Source organism: Candidozyma auris, chromosome 3, assembly GCF_003013715.1.
Source record: "Candidozyma auris chromosome 3, complete sequence".
Lineage (NCBI taxonomy): Eukaryota > Fungi > Ascomycota > Pichiomycetes > Serinales > Metschnikowiaceae > Candidozyma > Candidozyma auris.
The window spans coordinates 101,894-117,015 of NC_072814.1; the positions used below are offsets into that span (position 1 = coordinate 101,894).

General features: G+C 45.8%; 7 protein-coding genes across 7 annotated transcripts; 5 read left to right on the forward strand and 2 right to left on the reverse strand. All coding sequences in view use genetic code 12, as the record gives it.

Annotated features, from left to right (window-relative positions):
* Positions 1 to 260: 260 nt before the first annotated feature.
* Positions 261 to 2,318, forward strand: CJI96_0002674 (aspartate--tRNA ligase MSD1; the record flags this gene model as incomplete). Its single annotated transcript, XM_029034216.2, has 1 exon — positions 261 to 2,318. One exon carries the CDS (start codon positions 261 to 263, stop codon positions 2,316 to 2,318), a length of 2,058 nt encoding a protein of 685 aa, XP_028889458.2.
* Positions 2,319 to 2,366: 48 nt separating this feature from the next.
* Positions 2,367 to 4,499, reverse strand: CJI96_0002675 (RNA-binding RNA processing protein NOP9; the record flags this gene model as incomplete). The annotated part of the gene is made up of 1 exon (XM_029034217.2): positions 2,367 to 4,499. The coding sequence occupies one exon, from the start codon at positions 4,497 to 4,499 to the stop codon at positions 2,367 to 2,369; it is 2,133 nt and encodes a 710-aa protein (XP_028889459.1).
* A 197-nt stretch (positions 4,500 to 4,696) lies between these two features.
* CJI96_0002676 (uncharacterized protein) lies at positions 4,697 to 5,466 on the reverse strand (the record flags this gene model as incomplete). Its single annotated transcript, XM_029034218.1, has 2 exons — positions 4,697 to 5,393; positions 5,441 to 5,466. The coding sequence occupies 2 exons, from the start codon at positions 5,464 to 5,466 to the stop codon at positions 4,697 to 4,699; spliced, it is 723 nt and encodes a 240-aa protein (XP_028889460.1).
* Positions 5,467 to 6,455: 989 nt separating this feature from the next.
* On the forward strand, positions 6,456 to 7,796 carry HBR3 (rRNA-binding endoribonuclease; the record flags this gene model as incomplete). Its single annotated transcript, XM_029034219.2, has 1 exon — positions 6,456 to 7,796. One exon carries the CDS (start codon positions 6,456 to 6,458, stop codon positions 7,794 to 7,796), a length of 1,341 nt encoding a protein of 446 aa, XP_028889461.2.
* A 433-nt stretch (positions 7,797 to 8,229) lies between these two features.
* On the forward strand, positions 8,230 to 10,281 carry IRS4 (Irs4p; the record flags this gene model as incomplete). The annotated part of the gene is made up of 1 exon (XM_029034220.2): positions 8,230 to 10,281. One exon carries the CDS (start codon positions 8,230 to 8,232, stop codon positions 10,279 to 10,281), a length of 2,052 nt encoding a protein of 683 aa, XP_028889462.2.
* A 283-nt stretch (positions 10,282 to 10,564) lies between these two features.
* Positions 10,565 to 12,757, forward strand: CJI96_0002679 (uncharacterized protein; the record flags this gene model as incomplete). The annotated part of the gene is made up of 1 exon (XM_029034221.2): positions 10,565 to 12,757. One exon carries the CDS (start codon positions 10,565 to 10,567, stop codon positions 12,755 to 12,757), a length of 2,193 nt encoding a protein of 730 aa, XP_028889463.2.
* A 350-nt stretch (positions 12,758 to 13,107) lies between these two features.
* CJI96_0002680 (sphinganine-1-phosphate aldolase DPL1) lies at positions 13,108 to 14,892 on the forward strand (the record flags this gene model as incomplete). The annotated part of the gene is made up of 1 exon (XM_029034222.1): positions 13,108 to 14,892. The coding sequence occupies one exon, from the start codon at positions 13,108 to 13,110 to the stop codon at positions 14,890 to 14,892; it is 1,785 nt and encodes a 594-aa protein (XP_028889464.1).
* Between the last annotated feature and the right edge of the window lie 230 nt (positions 14,893 to 15,122).

Sequence of the window (15,122 nt, forward strand, 5' to 3'; positions counted from 1 at the left end):
CTCAATTTTCGTGTTGCATACTCAGTAATAGGCGACAGTCGTATGAGATATGGCCGAATTTGGCAGCCCCTGACTCTCAACGTGCGGGTTTAGGGGTATACCACATCCTCTTAAAAGGTACTGTTTGTTGGCTCTCTGGCTAGCCGAGATCACTTGTCTAATATGGGTTGGAGCTGCCTCTGATGCAAAGTGTACTGCATCTGGGGAATTCTACTTGTTCCTCAGCTTCGCAGAAACAAACCACTCGAAGATCTATATACATGTTTCTCAAGCAGAGCTCACGCGATCGGCTTCGGCATTGGACCAGATGTTTGGGATCAAGCACCGAGAAGATCAAACTCCCGCCAAAGGAGCCGACGTTAGCCAAATTCTCGTTTCCTTCGGCCACCCATAATGTGCGTGATTTGCTCACCAGCGGTGAAAGTTGGACCCACTGTCCCATCACATTGCATGGCCATCTCCATAGGAAGCCTAGAAAATTAGGAAAGCGTACATTTGCTGAGCTAAGGGATACCAACGGTGACATTATCCAGCTCCATTTTGCTTCAGAGTGGACGGGGCAAGAGCACATGGAATGCATCCGTAGGTCTGGTGTTGAGGACGCCTTGGTTGTGAACGGCATCTTGCGTAGAAAGGTCAATAAGAATGAGGACGATTCACCCGAGTACGAGCTTTCTGTTTCTGAGATGCAATTGTTGAACAACGGTGGTGTTGACGCCGCCCAGTTAGACTCATTGAAGCACTCGAGCCCGTCAACAATCCCGCCAAAGTTTCGCTATTTGCAATTGCGTACCCCCTTCTACCAGAACGCCTTGCGTACTAGGTCACAAGCGTCACATGTGACGAGGAAAGTCCTTATAGAGAACCATCATTTTACTGAGATTGAGACCCCAGCTTTGTTCAAATCTACACCGGAGGGCGCTAGGGAGTTTTTGGTGCCCACGAGATCTCCAGATCGCTTTTACGCATTGCCACAATCCCCGCAGCAGTACAAGCAAATGCTAATGAGTTCAGGATTCTCGAGATATTTTCAGATTGCTCGTTGTTTTAGAGACGAGGATCTAAGGGCCGATAGACAGCCCGAGTTCACCCAGGTTGATTTGGAAATGGCCTACATAAACAACAGTAAAAAGGTTCATGCTGTGATTGATGACGTGATAGAAACAGTCTGGCGAGAAGTTGCTAAGAAGCCGGTCTACAAAGTTGATGCCACCGGTCATATCGTTCCGGTGAAGGCGAACCGTCGCCGGGAAAGCGATCCTGCCTTCAACAAACTAACCTACCAGGAGGCACTATCAAAATATGGTATCGACAAACCAGATTTGCGTTCAGCGCTCACAATCATTGACCTTTCGGAGTATTTTAAACCGTTAAACGAAGCTGACCATTTTGGTGTTGTTGAGGCTTGCGTGTTGAAGCAAGCTTTTGATCCTGGCAACAAATATAAAGTTAGTCACAATCTAACCGACAAAGAAGCGTATCCTCGCCGAAGACCTATAATTTTACCCATCCAAACGGAGGACGAGGCCTTGAATTGGTGGAAGCCTTTCGTTGAAAAGGGTATTTTGAAGACGACTGATGCGTTCTCTCAAGTAAAGGTCCTCAAGGCACTCAACTTGGAGCATGGTGATATCCTTGCTTTTGCGACTAGAGCTCAACTCTCTTATGAGAATCCTACTCCACTTGGAAGGTTTCGTCAACTTGCCATAGAGCAATTTCCAGGAAGATGGAATCGCCCTCTTAAGCCAAGTAACTTAGAGGAATTGACGACTGAATACGATCCAAAAGATATTGTTGTTGGTTCATGGGTAGTGGACTTCCCTCTCTTTAGTCCAGTCGACATAACAGAAAGCGCAAGCGAGCCATTCCCTAAATACGACTTCAAGAGATGGGAGTCAACACATCATCCTTTTACAATGGCGAAACCAGAAGATTATGAACTTCTCGAGCTGAACATTGCGCAAGTCAGAGGTGAGCACTATGATCTTGTCATCAATGGTGTGGAGGTTGGAGGTGGTTCCAGGAGAATTCACGATCCAGAATTGCAAAAATACGTTTTTGAAGCGATCCTTAACATTCAGAATCACGACCAACTTTTTGGTCATTTACTCAAAGCACTCAGCATGGGATGCCCTCCTCACGCTGGCATTGCATTGGGCTTTGATAGACTTTGTGCCATGTTGGTAGGGACGTCAAGCATCCGTGATGTCATTGCGTTTCCTAAAAACCAATCTGGTTCTGATCCCGTTGTGGAGAGCCCTACCAGTGTGAGTAGCGCTGTCCTCAACGAATACTATATAGACAAATTATACCTGTAAATATCCCTATCTAATGATATAACGCCTATATGATCTATTGTATAGAGTTTACCTATTACGGCCCCTGACCTTGATTTTCTTTTGATTTGATCCAGATAGAGCTGATCCTGGCCTTTTGTCGTTACCCATTTGCTTTTTGTAGAGTTCTTCCATCTTCAAGTCAATCGGCTTCTTTTCCTTCACTGGCTTATCGCTGGCTCCCTCGCCACCATCAGCATAGTACGCCTCTTCTTGCTCCTTGACAAGTCTTTTCCAGTCGAACTTCTTACGCGTGAACAACTCCATAGACCAGTTCTTCCAGACTAATCTACCATAAGTGCTCTCTTTTATCTTATGAGAATTTGAATTGAGCTCAGAAGCAATGCGGTCCTTGTACATAGGCAAAAGAACAGTAAAATCCCACAATTTATCAACGATATGCGATCCATACGAATTGCATGCCAAGGTGAATATTTGACCCAGAAAGATATTCAAAAACTTTTTTCTTGAAATGAGAATGTCTTTCGATTCGGGATCTGTTGCTGGCTTCACTGTCAAGGCATGCTCAATGACGTGGGAAAACACACCATGAGTGCACATTTGTACGAACTTCTCGATGGAGAGGGCGATGCAGTTATACCAGGCACAAATCACGAACGAGTAGTCGTATTCCATGAGCTTCTCCATAAATAGGGATCTTCTTCTCTCTTCAGCTGTGGGCCAATCATCCCTGGTGTTACCTAATGTGGAGCCCGTTAATTGCAATACGTTCTCAAAGAATTCGGTGGTGGTACCATCTGGTTCATGTGGTTCGAAATTTGGAGCAAATTTGATGAAAAATTGTTCTATAAGCTCGTCTCTTCTATAGTTGTATCTTGAGATAGATGCGTCAATAACCGACTTGGCCAAATCAATATTTTGATTCTCGGAAATAGATATCAAGTTTGCAAGCTCTGGGATAACTGCGTCGAGGATGTGCTCAACTTCACCAGGCTTAAGCTTGAGTAGCAATGCTTGTATGATGTAAACCCCTGTTGTCGATCTTCTTGCCAACTTCAAGACACGATCTTTCATGTACAAGCGGTAAAGTCTCTCAATGTACTTCATTCGGGCACCATCATTCTTGATGACCGACTCGAGGAAATGCGAGCCGACTGGGTCTGATAAGAGGTATTCTACAAAGCCTTCCTCCTTGGAATCTCTTCCTTCCTTTTCTCCTAGAAAGATCAAATGCCAGAGTGAACGTTCTCTATCAACAATACCCTCGACTCTGATGAAAAGCTGGAGAACAGGTGATGCTATTTTGTGGATTGCCATCTCTCTTGCTTTTTTTGTGTCCCATCCGACGATAGTTTTTTTTATCGATTTCCGAAGCTCGTCTTTGAACGAGGAGGGAACCTCAAATGCACGGTTGAAGTCACTGTTATCCTTTATTTCAATCATCTTTCTAGCTATTTTCGACTTTTTTGAGCGCAAGGTTGAGTTCGCCATTGTGGTTGAAGGCAACTCCTTCCCGGATAGTATGAGTACAATTATTCTCATGACATGTGAAGCATATTGGTGCTCAATCATTGAAGGCCAATAAGGCTCAAACAGGTGGAGCATCTTGATAAACATTGACTCCATCGTAGTGGTTGCAATGAACTTATCTTGCTCGTTGTCAAATTCTTCTGAGTCCGCGAGCTCCTCCTCCTCATAATTGTGTGCTAGCTCTTTCTCTATTAATGCTGCGCTTCGTACTAGAAGCGTTTCTATAACATGCGATGAGTACTTATGGTGTGCCAAGGCGGGAAAGTGGTTCAAAAACAGGTGGAAAATATGTTTGAGCTGACGATCACTAGCAAAGAGCACAAGTCTCTCCATCAACTTGGAGCAGATCTGGTTGGTAACGAGCTTTAGTTCTTTACCTCTGGACTCCTCAAGCACCGACCCGATGAAACCATTACGCTCCTGGTCGTTTTCAAATGCATTCACATTGAGCGTCGATTCAGCTTGCTTGAAGTAGTCTACCTCGCTAGAATCCACAAGGCCAAAGAATACAGTTGAAAACTCAGATGGCTGTTTTGTGGAGGAAATAGACTCTTCTTCGACTTCCTGATCCTCGTGTTGCTCATAGGAAAGCTCAGCCTCAGGATCTTCAGCACCCGCTCCTCGCTCTCTGACTGCTGTCTTTTTTTCTCTTCTTCCTCTCTGTTTAGCCATTTTGCTTGATGATTCAGCTTTTTCAATGTAAGAAGTTGTGCTCTTCTCGGGCATCGCTACACGCAATCATGTACAGGTCCATACAACCAGGGTAGCGGTCGCTACAAAGATATCCAATTCTACGATACAAAGGTAAACGACGAAATTAAAGCAAAGAGAAGCAACCTAAACAGTCACATGGAGTCAAATCGATTTGTTTACAAATTGGCTTTTTCCGTGGCCACAGCCTTCTGTCTGATTGGCTGGCTGGCAATGAGCTTGGTCCACTCATACAAGTGTGGAAAGGCCTCCCGGGGAGTGACATCCAAGCCCAAGTTCTGTACTCTTACTGGGTCACTGAAGATGTTCTGAGCAATAGGGAATTCAAGGATGATGTCTGCGCCAGTCAACTTGTCACCGACAAAAAAGCCGCCTCCCTTCTTCGCCAAAGTATCGTCCAAAAACTTGAGGTTGGTTTTGAGCCTCTTGACGTAATACTCCGCATTTATCTTGGAGATAACGGTTTTCACGAGGTAGTTGGCAGGCCATGGGGCACGCTGACAAGCAACATCACCTACAAGCAAGGAAACGAGGTGAGGTTGCAAACTGCCCTCGGCGAAGTGCAAGTAGTAACCCACTTTCTCCTTGTCGGCCTCAGATTCCGGGGTCAACTTGCCCTTAGGGTCGTAGTGGTCAATCACATACTGGATGATGTGCCCACTCTCACCAAGAGTAAGGGGCTCGGAAGAGCCCTCCTTGAAAATTTGCAACACTGGAGACATTCCTGTGGGGAACACATCCAAGAGCTCTCTGGGTGCAAGAACACCGTGGACTCTGTTGTACACTTTCAACTCGAAGTCAAGCTCGAGCTCTTCCAAAAGCCACACGATTCTCAGGGCTCTAGAGTTAACGAGACTAATGTTAGGTTCAGCAATTGACACGACATTTCAAATGTGACATACTAATGGAGAACAAATTTGTCTGGCATTGTTGAATTGATGCTATTCTGTAAAATAGGGCCAGTGGGGGAGTATTTATACTGTTGACCTTAAGCAACGTTTTATTAGCCGCACCGCATCTCCCCAGCATTGGAGGTGTCAGAACCTGTACTACATCATGCAGGAACACTGCTAATACGTCTGAGACCATCAAAGTGCCATAAGTTAGCTCGCATGAAATTATGTTGAGAAAAACTCGCCTCCGGCACTATATCAAGATGGATACTTCCGTAAATATACATCTTAATCCACTTTTAAGTTTACTTATCACGATTGTCTGTGGATCTATGGCGCGCCCATCTTCGTTCGGAGTGGCAAGACCATGTGACACCGCTCCATACTATAGGGTTCGGAAAATAAGTGGAAAAAAGAAAATGCCACACGGCTGACATAGATTCTCCCCTCAGGGCGGCTTTGCCCGAAGTTGCTCAAAGAAGGTCTTTTGCTGGTACAGATGGCTGCGAATTGCCACCAAGGAGTTAAGAAGTATGCGTAGCGGGAGATAGACTGTTGGTGTTGACTATGATCATTGTGAGATGTAGCATTTGGCTAGAATTCATGGGCGTAGTTCGGTTTTTGAGAACGCCAAAAAAGAAAAATTAATTATGAAGCGTTCATAGAGGTATGGTATTTGTTGTAGTTTTGGGAGGCATACCCTGGTGAAGTACATTTCTCTTGTGCGAGTCAAATTTGCAATCATTCCTCAAATGTTTATGACATGGTATTCGGCTAAATTAGAGCTCTCAAATGAAGAGTAACCAGAAAAAGATCTTTGCAAACAATATATAGATTCCGAAGTTCACAATAGTGTTTTCCACACTTACGAATTTTAAAAACCTCCACCTCTTCGCTCCTCAGTCTGGTTATCAGTGGTGCTATTACTGGTGATGAGATGGGTGCGAAAATTCTGCCTATATACATCTATTCTAGGCTAGGCGAAGTACTATCTCACACACTAAAAGATTAATACAATAGCTTGATGACAGATAAATCGGTCGACTCATTGGTGCTTGACGCCACGCCGCTCATCACACAATCAGCTTCGGCGTTGCAGCAATTTGCCTCGAACTTTTTCACAACTCCAGGTGTGAGAGCTGAACTCAAAGATGAACACTCTAGAAATCAGCTTCTTCTATGGGGCGATCGTCTCGTTGTTTGTCAGCCAAAGCAACTGTCTGTGGATAGAGTGAGTAGCTTTGCCAAGTTGACTGGTGACTTTTCTGTTTTGTCCATGAACGATATCCACATCATCGCATTAGCATATGAGCTTGAAGTTGAGAAGGCAGGCAAAGATGAGTTGAGGAGGTATCCCGGGGAGAAATTGACTGGTCAGGAAGAGCCAGAGATACCAAAGAGAGACTATGCTCCAAAAGAAAGGCTCGAAGAAGTGGAAGATGATGACAAGCCGCAGGAAGACGATGATGGGTTCCAGATAGTGAGCAAGAAGAAAAGTCGGAAGCCAAGAAAAAAGTGGTCTCCAAAAGAGCCTGAGAAGACAAAGGTCGAGGAAGAAGTGAAAGCAACCGAGAACACCGCGGAGACTGTGCCCCAGGAGAGGGATCCTGCTCAAGATAGTGAGAATCCAAATGAAGAGCTCGCAGAGGAATACGACGAAGATGACGACGATGGAGACTGGATCACTCCAGATAACCTCAAAGACGAGATCCTCAAGGATAACAACGAGACGGTTCAAGACAATAAAGAGGTGGTCACTATCCCCGTGGCCCTCTCTACAGGAGATTTTGCATGTCAGAACACTAGTTTGCAGCTAGGACTCAAACTAATGAACCCACACTCGGGTAAGCAGATCAAGAGAGTAAGAAATTACATGTACAGGTGTCATGCGTGCTTCACAATGACGCCAATGTCCAAGACGGGACAGCCTAAACACTTTTGCCCCAAGTGCGGAGGAAACACGTTGCTCAGATGCGCTGTTTCCGTCGATAACGAGACAGGTAAAGTAACTCCACATTTGAAGAGGAATTTTCAGTGGATTGTCCGGGGTCAGGTGTACTCGATGCCATCACCGCTAAGTAAAAACCAACAGAAGAATCAAGGCAACAGGGGATACCAGCACAATAAAGACCTTCGAAACAGGTCTCTGGAACCCCTCATTCTTCGAGAAGATCAGAAAGAGTACGCAAAAGCGTTGAAGGACGATGCCTGGCTGAGGAAGAAGAGCGAGAAGATGCTACAAGAATGGATTGGTGGTGGCAGTGCAGATAACTTCATCTCGCCGTTCGGTACTTCTTACAAGTCGTCAGGAGTGAGAGTCGGACGTGGGAGAAATGCCAATGCCAATAAGAGTAGAAGGAAGTAGAAGAGAGGGGGAGTTGCTTGTGGCTGCAAACTCTCAAGGCACCGAGATCCATCGTGCATAAGCGAGGGAAGTGTACATCGAAGCAGGATGGAGGGCAGGGTCACCGCTTTCACGCTAGTATATTTATAGATGACAAATTGATGCAATCCCTGATAAGTGTGCAAGCCTCAATATTTAATTTTTTGGTTTCTCCGAGTTATTTTCTGCTGTGACGTTGCTTAGGCTCGCGAGGTCGTACTTTAGTAAGGCGCGGAACCTTAAGTACCAAACATAGCACCCTAGTGTGCGTATAAGGCCGAGCCCTGGCAAGGCCCTATTTTTACACAAATACCGTAATCACATTCTTTCACATCCTCCGTCACCTTCTCGAGCTTGATGCTTGAGCATATACCTCCCTCAAGGTTTTTCCACTCATAGAATTGAAATCAGCGTGATGAACTCCGCACAGCAGGCCGCCTTGGCTGCATTTCGAGCAAAGAATCAACCTAAAGAGCAACCACAGGCTGCCAACAGCAGCATTACTCCAGAACAAGATGGCCCCAGCCGAAAAACCCAGCTCACTCTGCGGCAAAGTGGAAGGAATTCCGAGCTGGTCTCGTCAAAGGCCAATAGAGCGGAAAACCTGACCAAGGAACCAAAATGCGCCCAGGCGAAAGTGATTCGAAGGCTGGCCACACCAGACCTAAAACTTCGAATAGACACGTCAGTCGCTCACCTGCCGTCTCTGGCGTCTTTGGCCACGGCAGCTGCAGAGCTATCCTCCAGGCACCACAAGAGTAATGCCTCCGAGTCAAATTACCTCACACCAACCGCAAGAACACCTGCAGCTTTGGCGGCGGCGTTTTCCGAGAGATCGTCGCAGATGCTGTTGCCTCGATCGTCAGCTTACGAAAACGATTCATCGTCGGGGTCGCTTTACCATGAAGACTCTTCTGTTCCGAACCAGAGCAGCTCTGACGGCCAGGGCACCACGAATCCACTGCGCCTGCGAATAAGCGTGACAACGGACCCAAAGGAAATGGTCGAGAAAATGAAGCAGTCGATCAATTCAAAAACTAAAAGTGGGGTTGCCAAAAAAAGCGCTGAACGCAGTAAGGCCGCCTTGAACGAATTCAGACAAACAGTGGACCTGAAGAGGTATTCCACTCCAGTCCCCACCAGCCACAATGATTCTAGATTATTCGGTGCATTGAACAGTGAGTTGCAAAGATCACAGTCTAGTTTGGATCTGCGATTCACAGATGAATCGCTGCCTTCATTTGAGCATCCATTTATCAGTATCAAGGACCTTCAGGATCTTAATAATTCTCGCATATCAGTGGAGTCCTATGTTTCGGGAAGCGAAAGTGAGACACCGGTCACTCCATCAATTGCAGTGGTTGATACGGATGAGGAAGGTGCACTCAAGGCTCCATCCGAGGCTCCTGGGAAATCAGTTCAACCTATAGCAGTTCCACCATCGCCTAACGCAGTTGCTCGCAGTACAGCCGTTGGTGGCCCAAACGGAGCTGAGTTGATAGCACATCTCTCTCTTAACTCGCTGCCGAATTTATCTGATGTGAAAGTTGAGGAGAAGAAGGCTAGGAGAAAGCCTCCACCAGATATGGAAGATGAGAACACGCGTGGATCCTTGGAGCGTTCTGCAAGTAATGTACTGAGTGGAGTTGATGAGAACGGGGAATCGAAGTTTCCCCAGTATCCTGACATACCTGAGAAGAAGAAGAAAAAACGAGGGCTATTCAAGAAAAGCAAGCATAATCACAGTGCTTGTAACACTGCACCTCAAGAGCGGCTTTCCTTCGAGCAAACAAATGCCAATGAGGTAGAGGAGACGCCACCGCCAGAGAATCCAAGGAGCGGAATCTCTCCTGTTGTTGCTAACCCTCACATTGCATTGAAGACAACCATGAGAAAGGCAAAGAAGAAGAAAGCATTCGATGAGAACAAACCTTGGAAAAACCATGAATCGCTAGATGGGATTCTGGAGAGTGAGCGTAAGAGATACGAAGGTGTTTGGGCCAGTAACAAGGGTCTATATATGGATAAGGTGGTCACACGCCTTGTTGGGGTGGACTACAACAAAGACTACGGTGGTGAAAGTGAACTTAGAAAAAACTTCGATCCGCTGCTTTTAGCAGCTAAGCTTTCAACCGCAGCTGAAGAAGCTGCTAATGAAAATACAGAGAACCATATCATAGAGAGACACAACCTTAAGCACGCTGACCCGCATGAGCTCATCCATGGATTGGTTGTTAAGCAGATTTGGGAGAGGAGCGGGCTCCCTCCTGAAACGCTTTCGCAAATTTGGGATCTAGTTGATTTCCGCAAAGACGGCACGCTCAACAAGATTGAGTTTTTGGTCGGAATGTGGCTAGTGGACCAGTGTCTCTACGGTAGGAAGCTCCCGAAGAAAGTGGAAGAGCTGGTTTGGAGCAGTTTGGGCAATATTGGGATCAACGTTGTTATCCGCAAGAAAAAACGATAAAGCACTTATAGATTTATACATATAGAAGATAAAACGTTTCAGGTGACAGTGGACCTCTCTCTTTCCCGTTTAGGAACAGGCACACAGAAGGAAGACCGATCGCGATACATTAGCAGAAAATTACCTGCAGCTCAATCTCCTGCATGTTCACCGTTTCGCAAACATTATGGTAGAGGCTATTTCCTGTTGCAAAAATATACCGTCAACTACCACCTCTCATTAATTCCCTGTTGAAGCCATCATATATAACTGATCGAGCTCTTCATATACTTATTGAATAGCCATGAACTTACTAGATCTTCTTTCTGACGATCCCCCGGCCGACCCTGGCCCCAGCCAGGTTGATATGCACCACTACCTCGGAAATGTCGACAGTGGATTCCAGCCAGTTTACGGTCAAGCATACTCTGGAATTGAAGAAAGAAGAGATTCTGTTGATGCGAAGGACTCTAGCAACAACGTGATTTATCTTCCAGCAAGAATGTCACCTTTTCAAAGAGACGTTTGCGAGCTTATAGTGCAGATCTTTCGAAAAGGGTTTGAACAAGAGCTTCAGAAGAGTAAAAACCGAGCGTCTATAAGTAATCTTTCAAATAATGAGGATGAAATGCACGGACGAATTAGCGCTGGCCGGTCACGGGAATCCAGTGCTAGACTTATCAATTTGATGTTTGAACAGTTACGCAAAGTGTCCATGCACCCTTCACTTTTGGTTGACCATTTTATTCCCAAGAGATGGTTGCTACTGGAAGTAAATGAGCGTTTATTGAACTTATCCGGAAAACTAGCGCTTTTTGATCGCATAGTAGACCTCTTGTGCGATACGTACAATAATTTCAACAAGGCACCCAGTGAGCAATACAATGTGCTTGTGATGGCCGAGTCGGTGAAGGAGTTAGAGTGGATAGAGGGCTCAATAATTGGCAAGGAGCTTGAGTATCACAATTTGAATACGAGGAAGTTGTACGATAAGGATGACCTGAAGAAGGAGGTGAAGGAAGAGTTTACAGAGGATGAGTTGTTTTCAGGCGACAATAGGAATAAGAAACGTCATCACTTGAAGAGACGGAGACAGCAAAGCAGGCTGAACCGAAAGTATGGATTGGTCTTGCATCTCGCCACTTCAAGGCACATGTATGAAAGCTACACGTCAAGTGTGCAATTTGACCTCATATTCTCGTTTGACTCCCATCCTGATCTCGAGAGTGCTAGTATACAACTCATACGATCAAATAACAAAGCATCATCCGTCTCATTGCTGGCAAAACAATTCAGGACTCCAATAATCATCCCAGTCCCAACCTACTCCTTAGAGCACTACTCCACCATCTTTCCAAGACCAGAGGATAATCTAGATCTTCGAGGCGGTCCTGATGCTCAGGTTCATTGGAAGCTCAAGGTAATCAGTGCGTTTGTTGCTAACAGGTATAAACTTTACGACGAGAACGAAGACAACTTCTTTGTAAAGCTTTACGGTAACCGCTTCGAGGGGTTGAAACAATGGCTTGTAAACTGGTGGGGTACTCCACTTCCAGCCGTGGCTCTGTTTCTTGATGAAAGCAGAGATTCCCTCCAACTACACCCATCTGAAGAGAAGCTCTTGAAGCAGCTCAGGGTAAATTTTTGCGAATTTCTCAAGGCTGCTTTCAGCAAGGAAAATCATAAATTCAAATTCGAGAATCCTAGTATCGACAGTGTCGATGACACCGTTTTGGATTTCGACACGTTGAAGAAGAGATTTTCTGAGGCTCTCAACCACCGCACTGAGCTTGTGGAGACAATCGTACGCCGCGGCCTTTTTGAAGTACTTCCTAAGTATCGAAAGGCTGAAACTGAGCGGCAGACGGATATAGATGCATGCGAAGACCAAATGGGTGAAAGATATAAGAAGCTACGCAAACTAATCGAGGAGGCTAGCGCCGTGGAGAGAAAGTATAACAGAGCAGAGGCTGAGAACACGCGGGTTGAATCAATATGGACTGAGACAAAAGAAATGCTCAAACACCTTGATGAGGTTATACAGCAAAAGAGCGATGAGGAGATCAAAAAGCTCGTTGAAGAGCAGACAAAGGTTATTGAGCAATTAAATGAGGAGAAGGGGCGTTTGAGGAAGGAGTTGACACAAGTGGCACAGGATGGCGAGGCCCGTCGTGGTGAGTACCAGACTAAGTCGGCAGCTGCAGTCAATGCTACCGCAAAGCTCAATGATGCGATCAAGAAGCAGGAGTCACTACATGGCATCGTAAATGGGCCCGGAATGCATATTCTTCCTTCATTACAAAAAGAATATGAGCAAATGAATTACGAGTTGCGGGCCAACAAGCTCCGCAAAGAAAATGCTTTCCTCAAACTGCTCTTCCTGTCATACTTGGACAAGATGGTGAAGGAGAGAAATGCCACCGTGGACAACACAGGTTCGGGGCTGAGCAGCCGACCATCGAATCGTGTCAGTCGAGGCTCAACGCCCTTTAATTAGGCTTGCATTGTGGACTTTGGAGGACCCGGAGATTCAGCAGCGTCACCCCCACACTGGCTGCCAATGGAGAGAGGGTGATGTTGCAAAGAATGGGAAATAAGAGATTCAAAAAGAGTTGTACGAGACACCCCACTTTTTGAAACGTGGATGTCCGGGAAAAGTTTCCCAAACAATGACTTGGCCATCACCTTCCCAGTAGTCTTTGTTAGACAGGGTCCTACAAGCTGTATTCTGCACAAAGACTAGCGTGCGGTGTAAACAGCAAAAGTCGAGGGATTTGCGCCGGTTTCTCCGCAGCACTACTTATTGGGCTCAGTTTATCACTTGAACAAAATTGATCTCTAAACAAGATGGTCGCAACCGAGCAAGCTTTCTTAAAAGCGAAGTTGTTTGGGCAGCCTTACATTCCGACTGACTTCAAGCAATTGGTATTCGTCACAGATATTCAATTGAGACGCCTTTCCATCTATGCGAAAAGCAAGTTCCTCGAGCATTACCTTGATGATTCTAGCCAACCATGGGGTTACTTTGCATTACTAAGGGATATAGTATTCGTATTTTGGGTCTATAGTTTCTTATACAGAGTCCTTCTCAATCTTTACGGCTACGGGTTGTTCGGTTGTTTCAAAAAGATAAAGCATTCGATCTCCAAATGGTTCTTTGGTATTGTGATGTCGCTCCCTCCAATCAAAGCAAAAGTTGACAGGGAATTGCAAACCACTGCGGTGAAAATGGAAGAGATGATTATCAAGAATGACGACTCATTGCTCCAGTTTCCGGAATTACCGAAAGTGGGAATGCACAAGGATGTGGTGATCCAAGAAGTGTCTCTCACCGAGAAAACTTTGGCTCAGGATGATTGGCACGATGGTAAATACACCGGAGGCGTGTATCATGGAGGAGACGAATTGCTTAAGTTGCAGGCTAAGGCTTATGAGATTTACAGTGTCGCTAACCAGCTTCACCCAGACATCTTCCCAGGAATCAGAAAGATGGAGGCTGAAGTTGTGTCTATGATATTAAAAATTTTCAACGCCCCAGACACAGGTTGTGGGTGCTCAACTTCTGGAGGCACTGAGTCTCTTTTGCTCACAGGGTTGGCTGCTAGAGAATTTGGACGCAGAAGGAAGGGCATCAAGAATCCTGAAGTGATTGCACCCATAACCGTGCATGCTGGTATCGATAAGGCATGTTACTATTTTGGCATGAAGCTTCATAAAGTTGATGTGGATCCCAAGACTTACCAGGTGGATATCAAGAAAGTCAGGCGTTTGATTAACAAAAACACTGTCTTGCTAGTTGGTTCCGCACCAAACTATCCTCATGGTATCATTGACGATATTGAGGCGTTATCAGACTTGGCGATCAAACACAACATTCTTCTTCATGTCGACGCTTGTCTAGGCTCCTTCCTTGTGACATACCTCGAGAAGTCAGGAATCCATGGCGACACCAAACTCCCAATGTTTGACTTTAGGCTACCAGGCGTGACGTCCATCTCTTGCGATACTCACAAGTATGGCTTTGCGCCAAAAGGGTCCTCCGTTATATTGTACAGAAACCCAGAAATCCGAAAGCATCAATACTACGTTGCTAGTGACTGGACTGGTGGGTTGTATGGATCGCCTACGCTTGCTGGATCGAGACCAGGCGCATTGATGGCCGGTTGTTGGGCGACCTTGGTGTACATTGGAGACCATGGGTACACTGAATCGTGCAAGGAGATAGTTGGAGCTAGTCTAAAACTCAAAGAGTCTTTGAAAACCAATGAAACCCTCTTGGAACACCTTGAAATTCTCGGTGACCCATTAGTGTCCGTGATTGCTTTTAAGGCTAAGAACCCGAATAATGTGGATATCTATTCAATCGGAGACTTGCTTGGTAAACGTGGTTGGCATTTCGCAACCTTACAAAATCCACCAGCGTTGCATTTTGCGTTTACGCGTCTCACTGTGCCTGTGGTGGATGACTTGATCGGTGACCTTATTGACGTTGTGACAACGGTTGCAAATTCCGATACCAAGGCACCTCCAGGAGACACTGCTGCTATGTACGGTGTAGCCGGGAATGTTTCGACTGCAGGTGTAGCCGATCGTCTAATCGAAACATTCCTCGACGCACTTTACAAGCTATAAATTGACGTTATTGCCGCCATTGGCCATGGGAATGATCTAACGGTCACACTGAATGCAAATATGCACAGGGCCGCTCAAGCTCATGGCTTCCACACCCCGCGCCTTGCCATGGATACCTGACGTGCACACAAGACGATTTCTGCTCCAAAGAAGCAATTCTTTTTTCTTTAAGCGCGGTGATTCATCTTTGCATTGTCTTATCTAGGAGTATAAAAATCCCAATTTATATA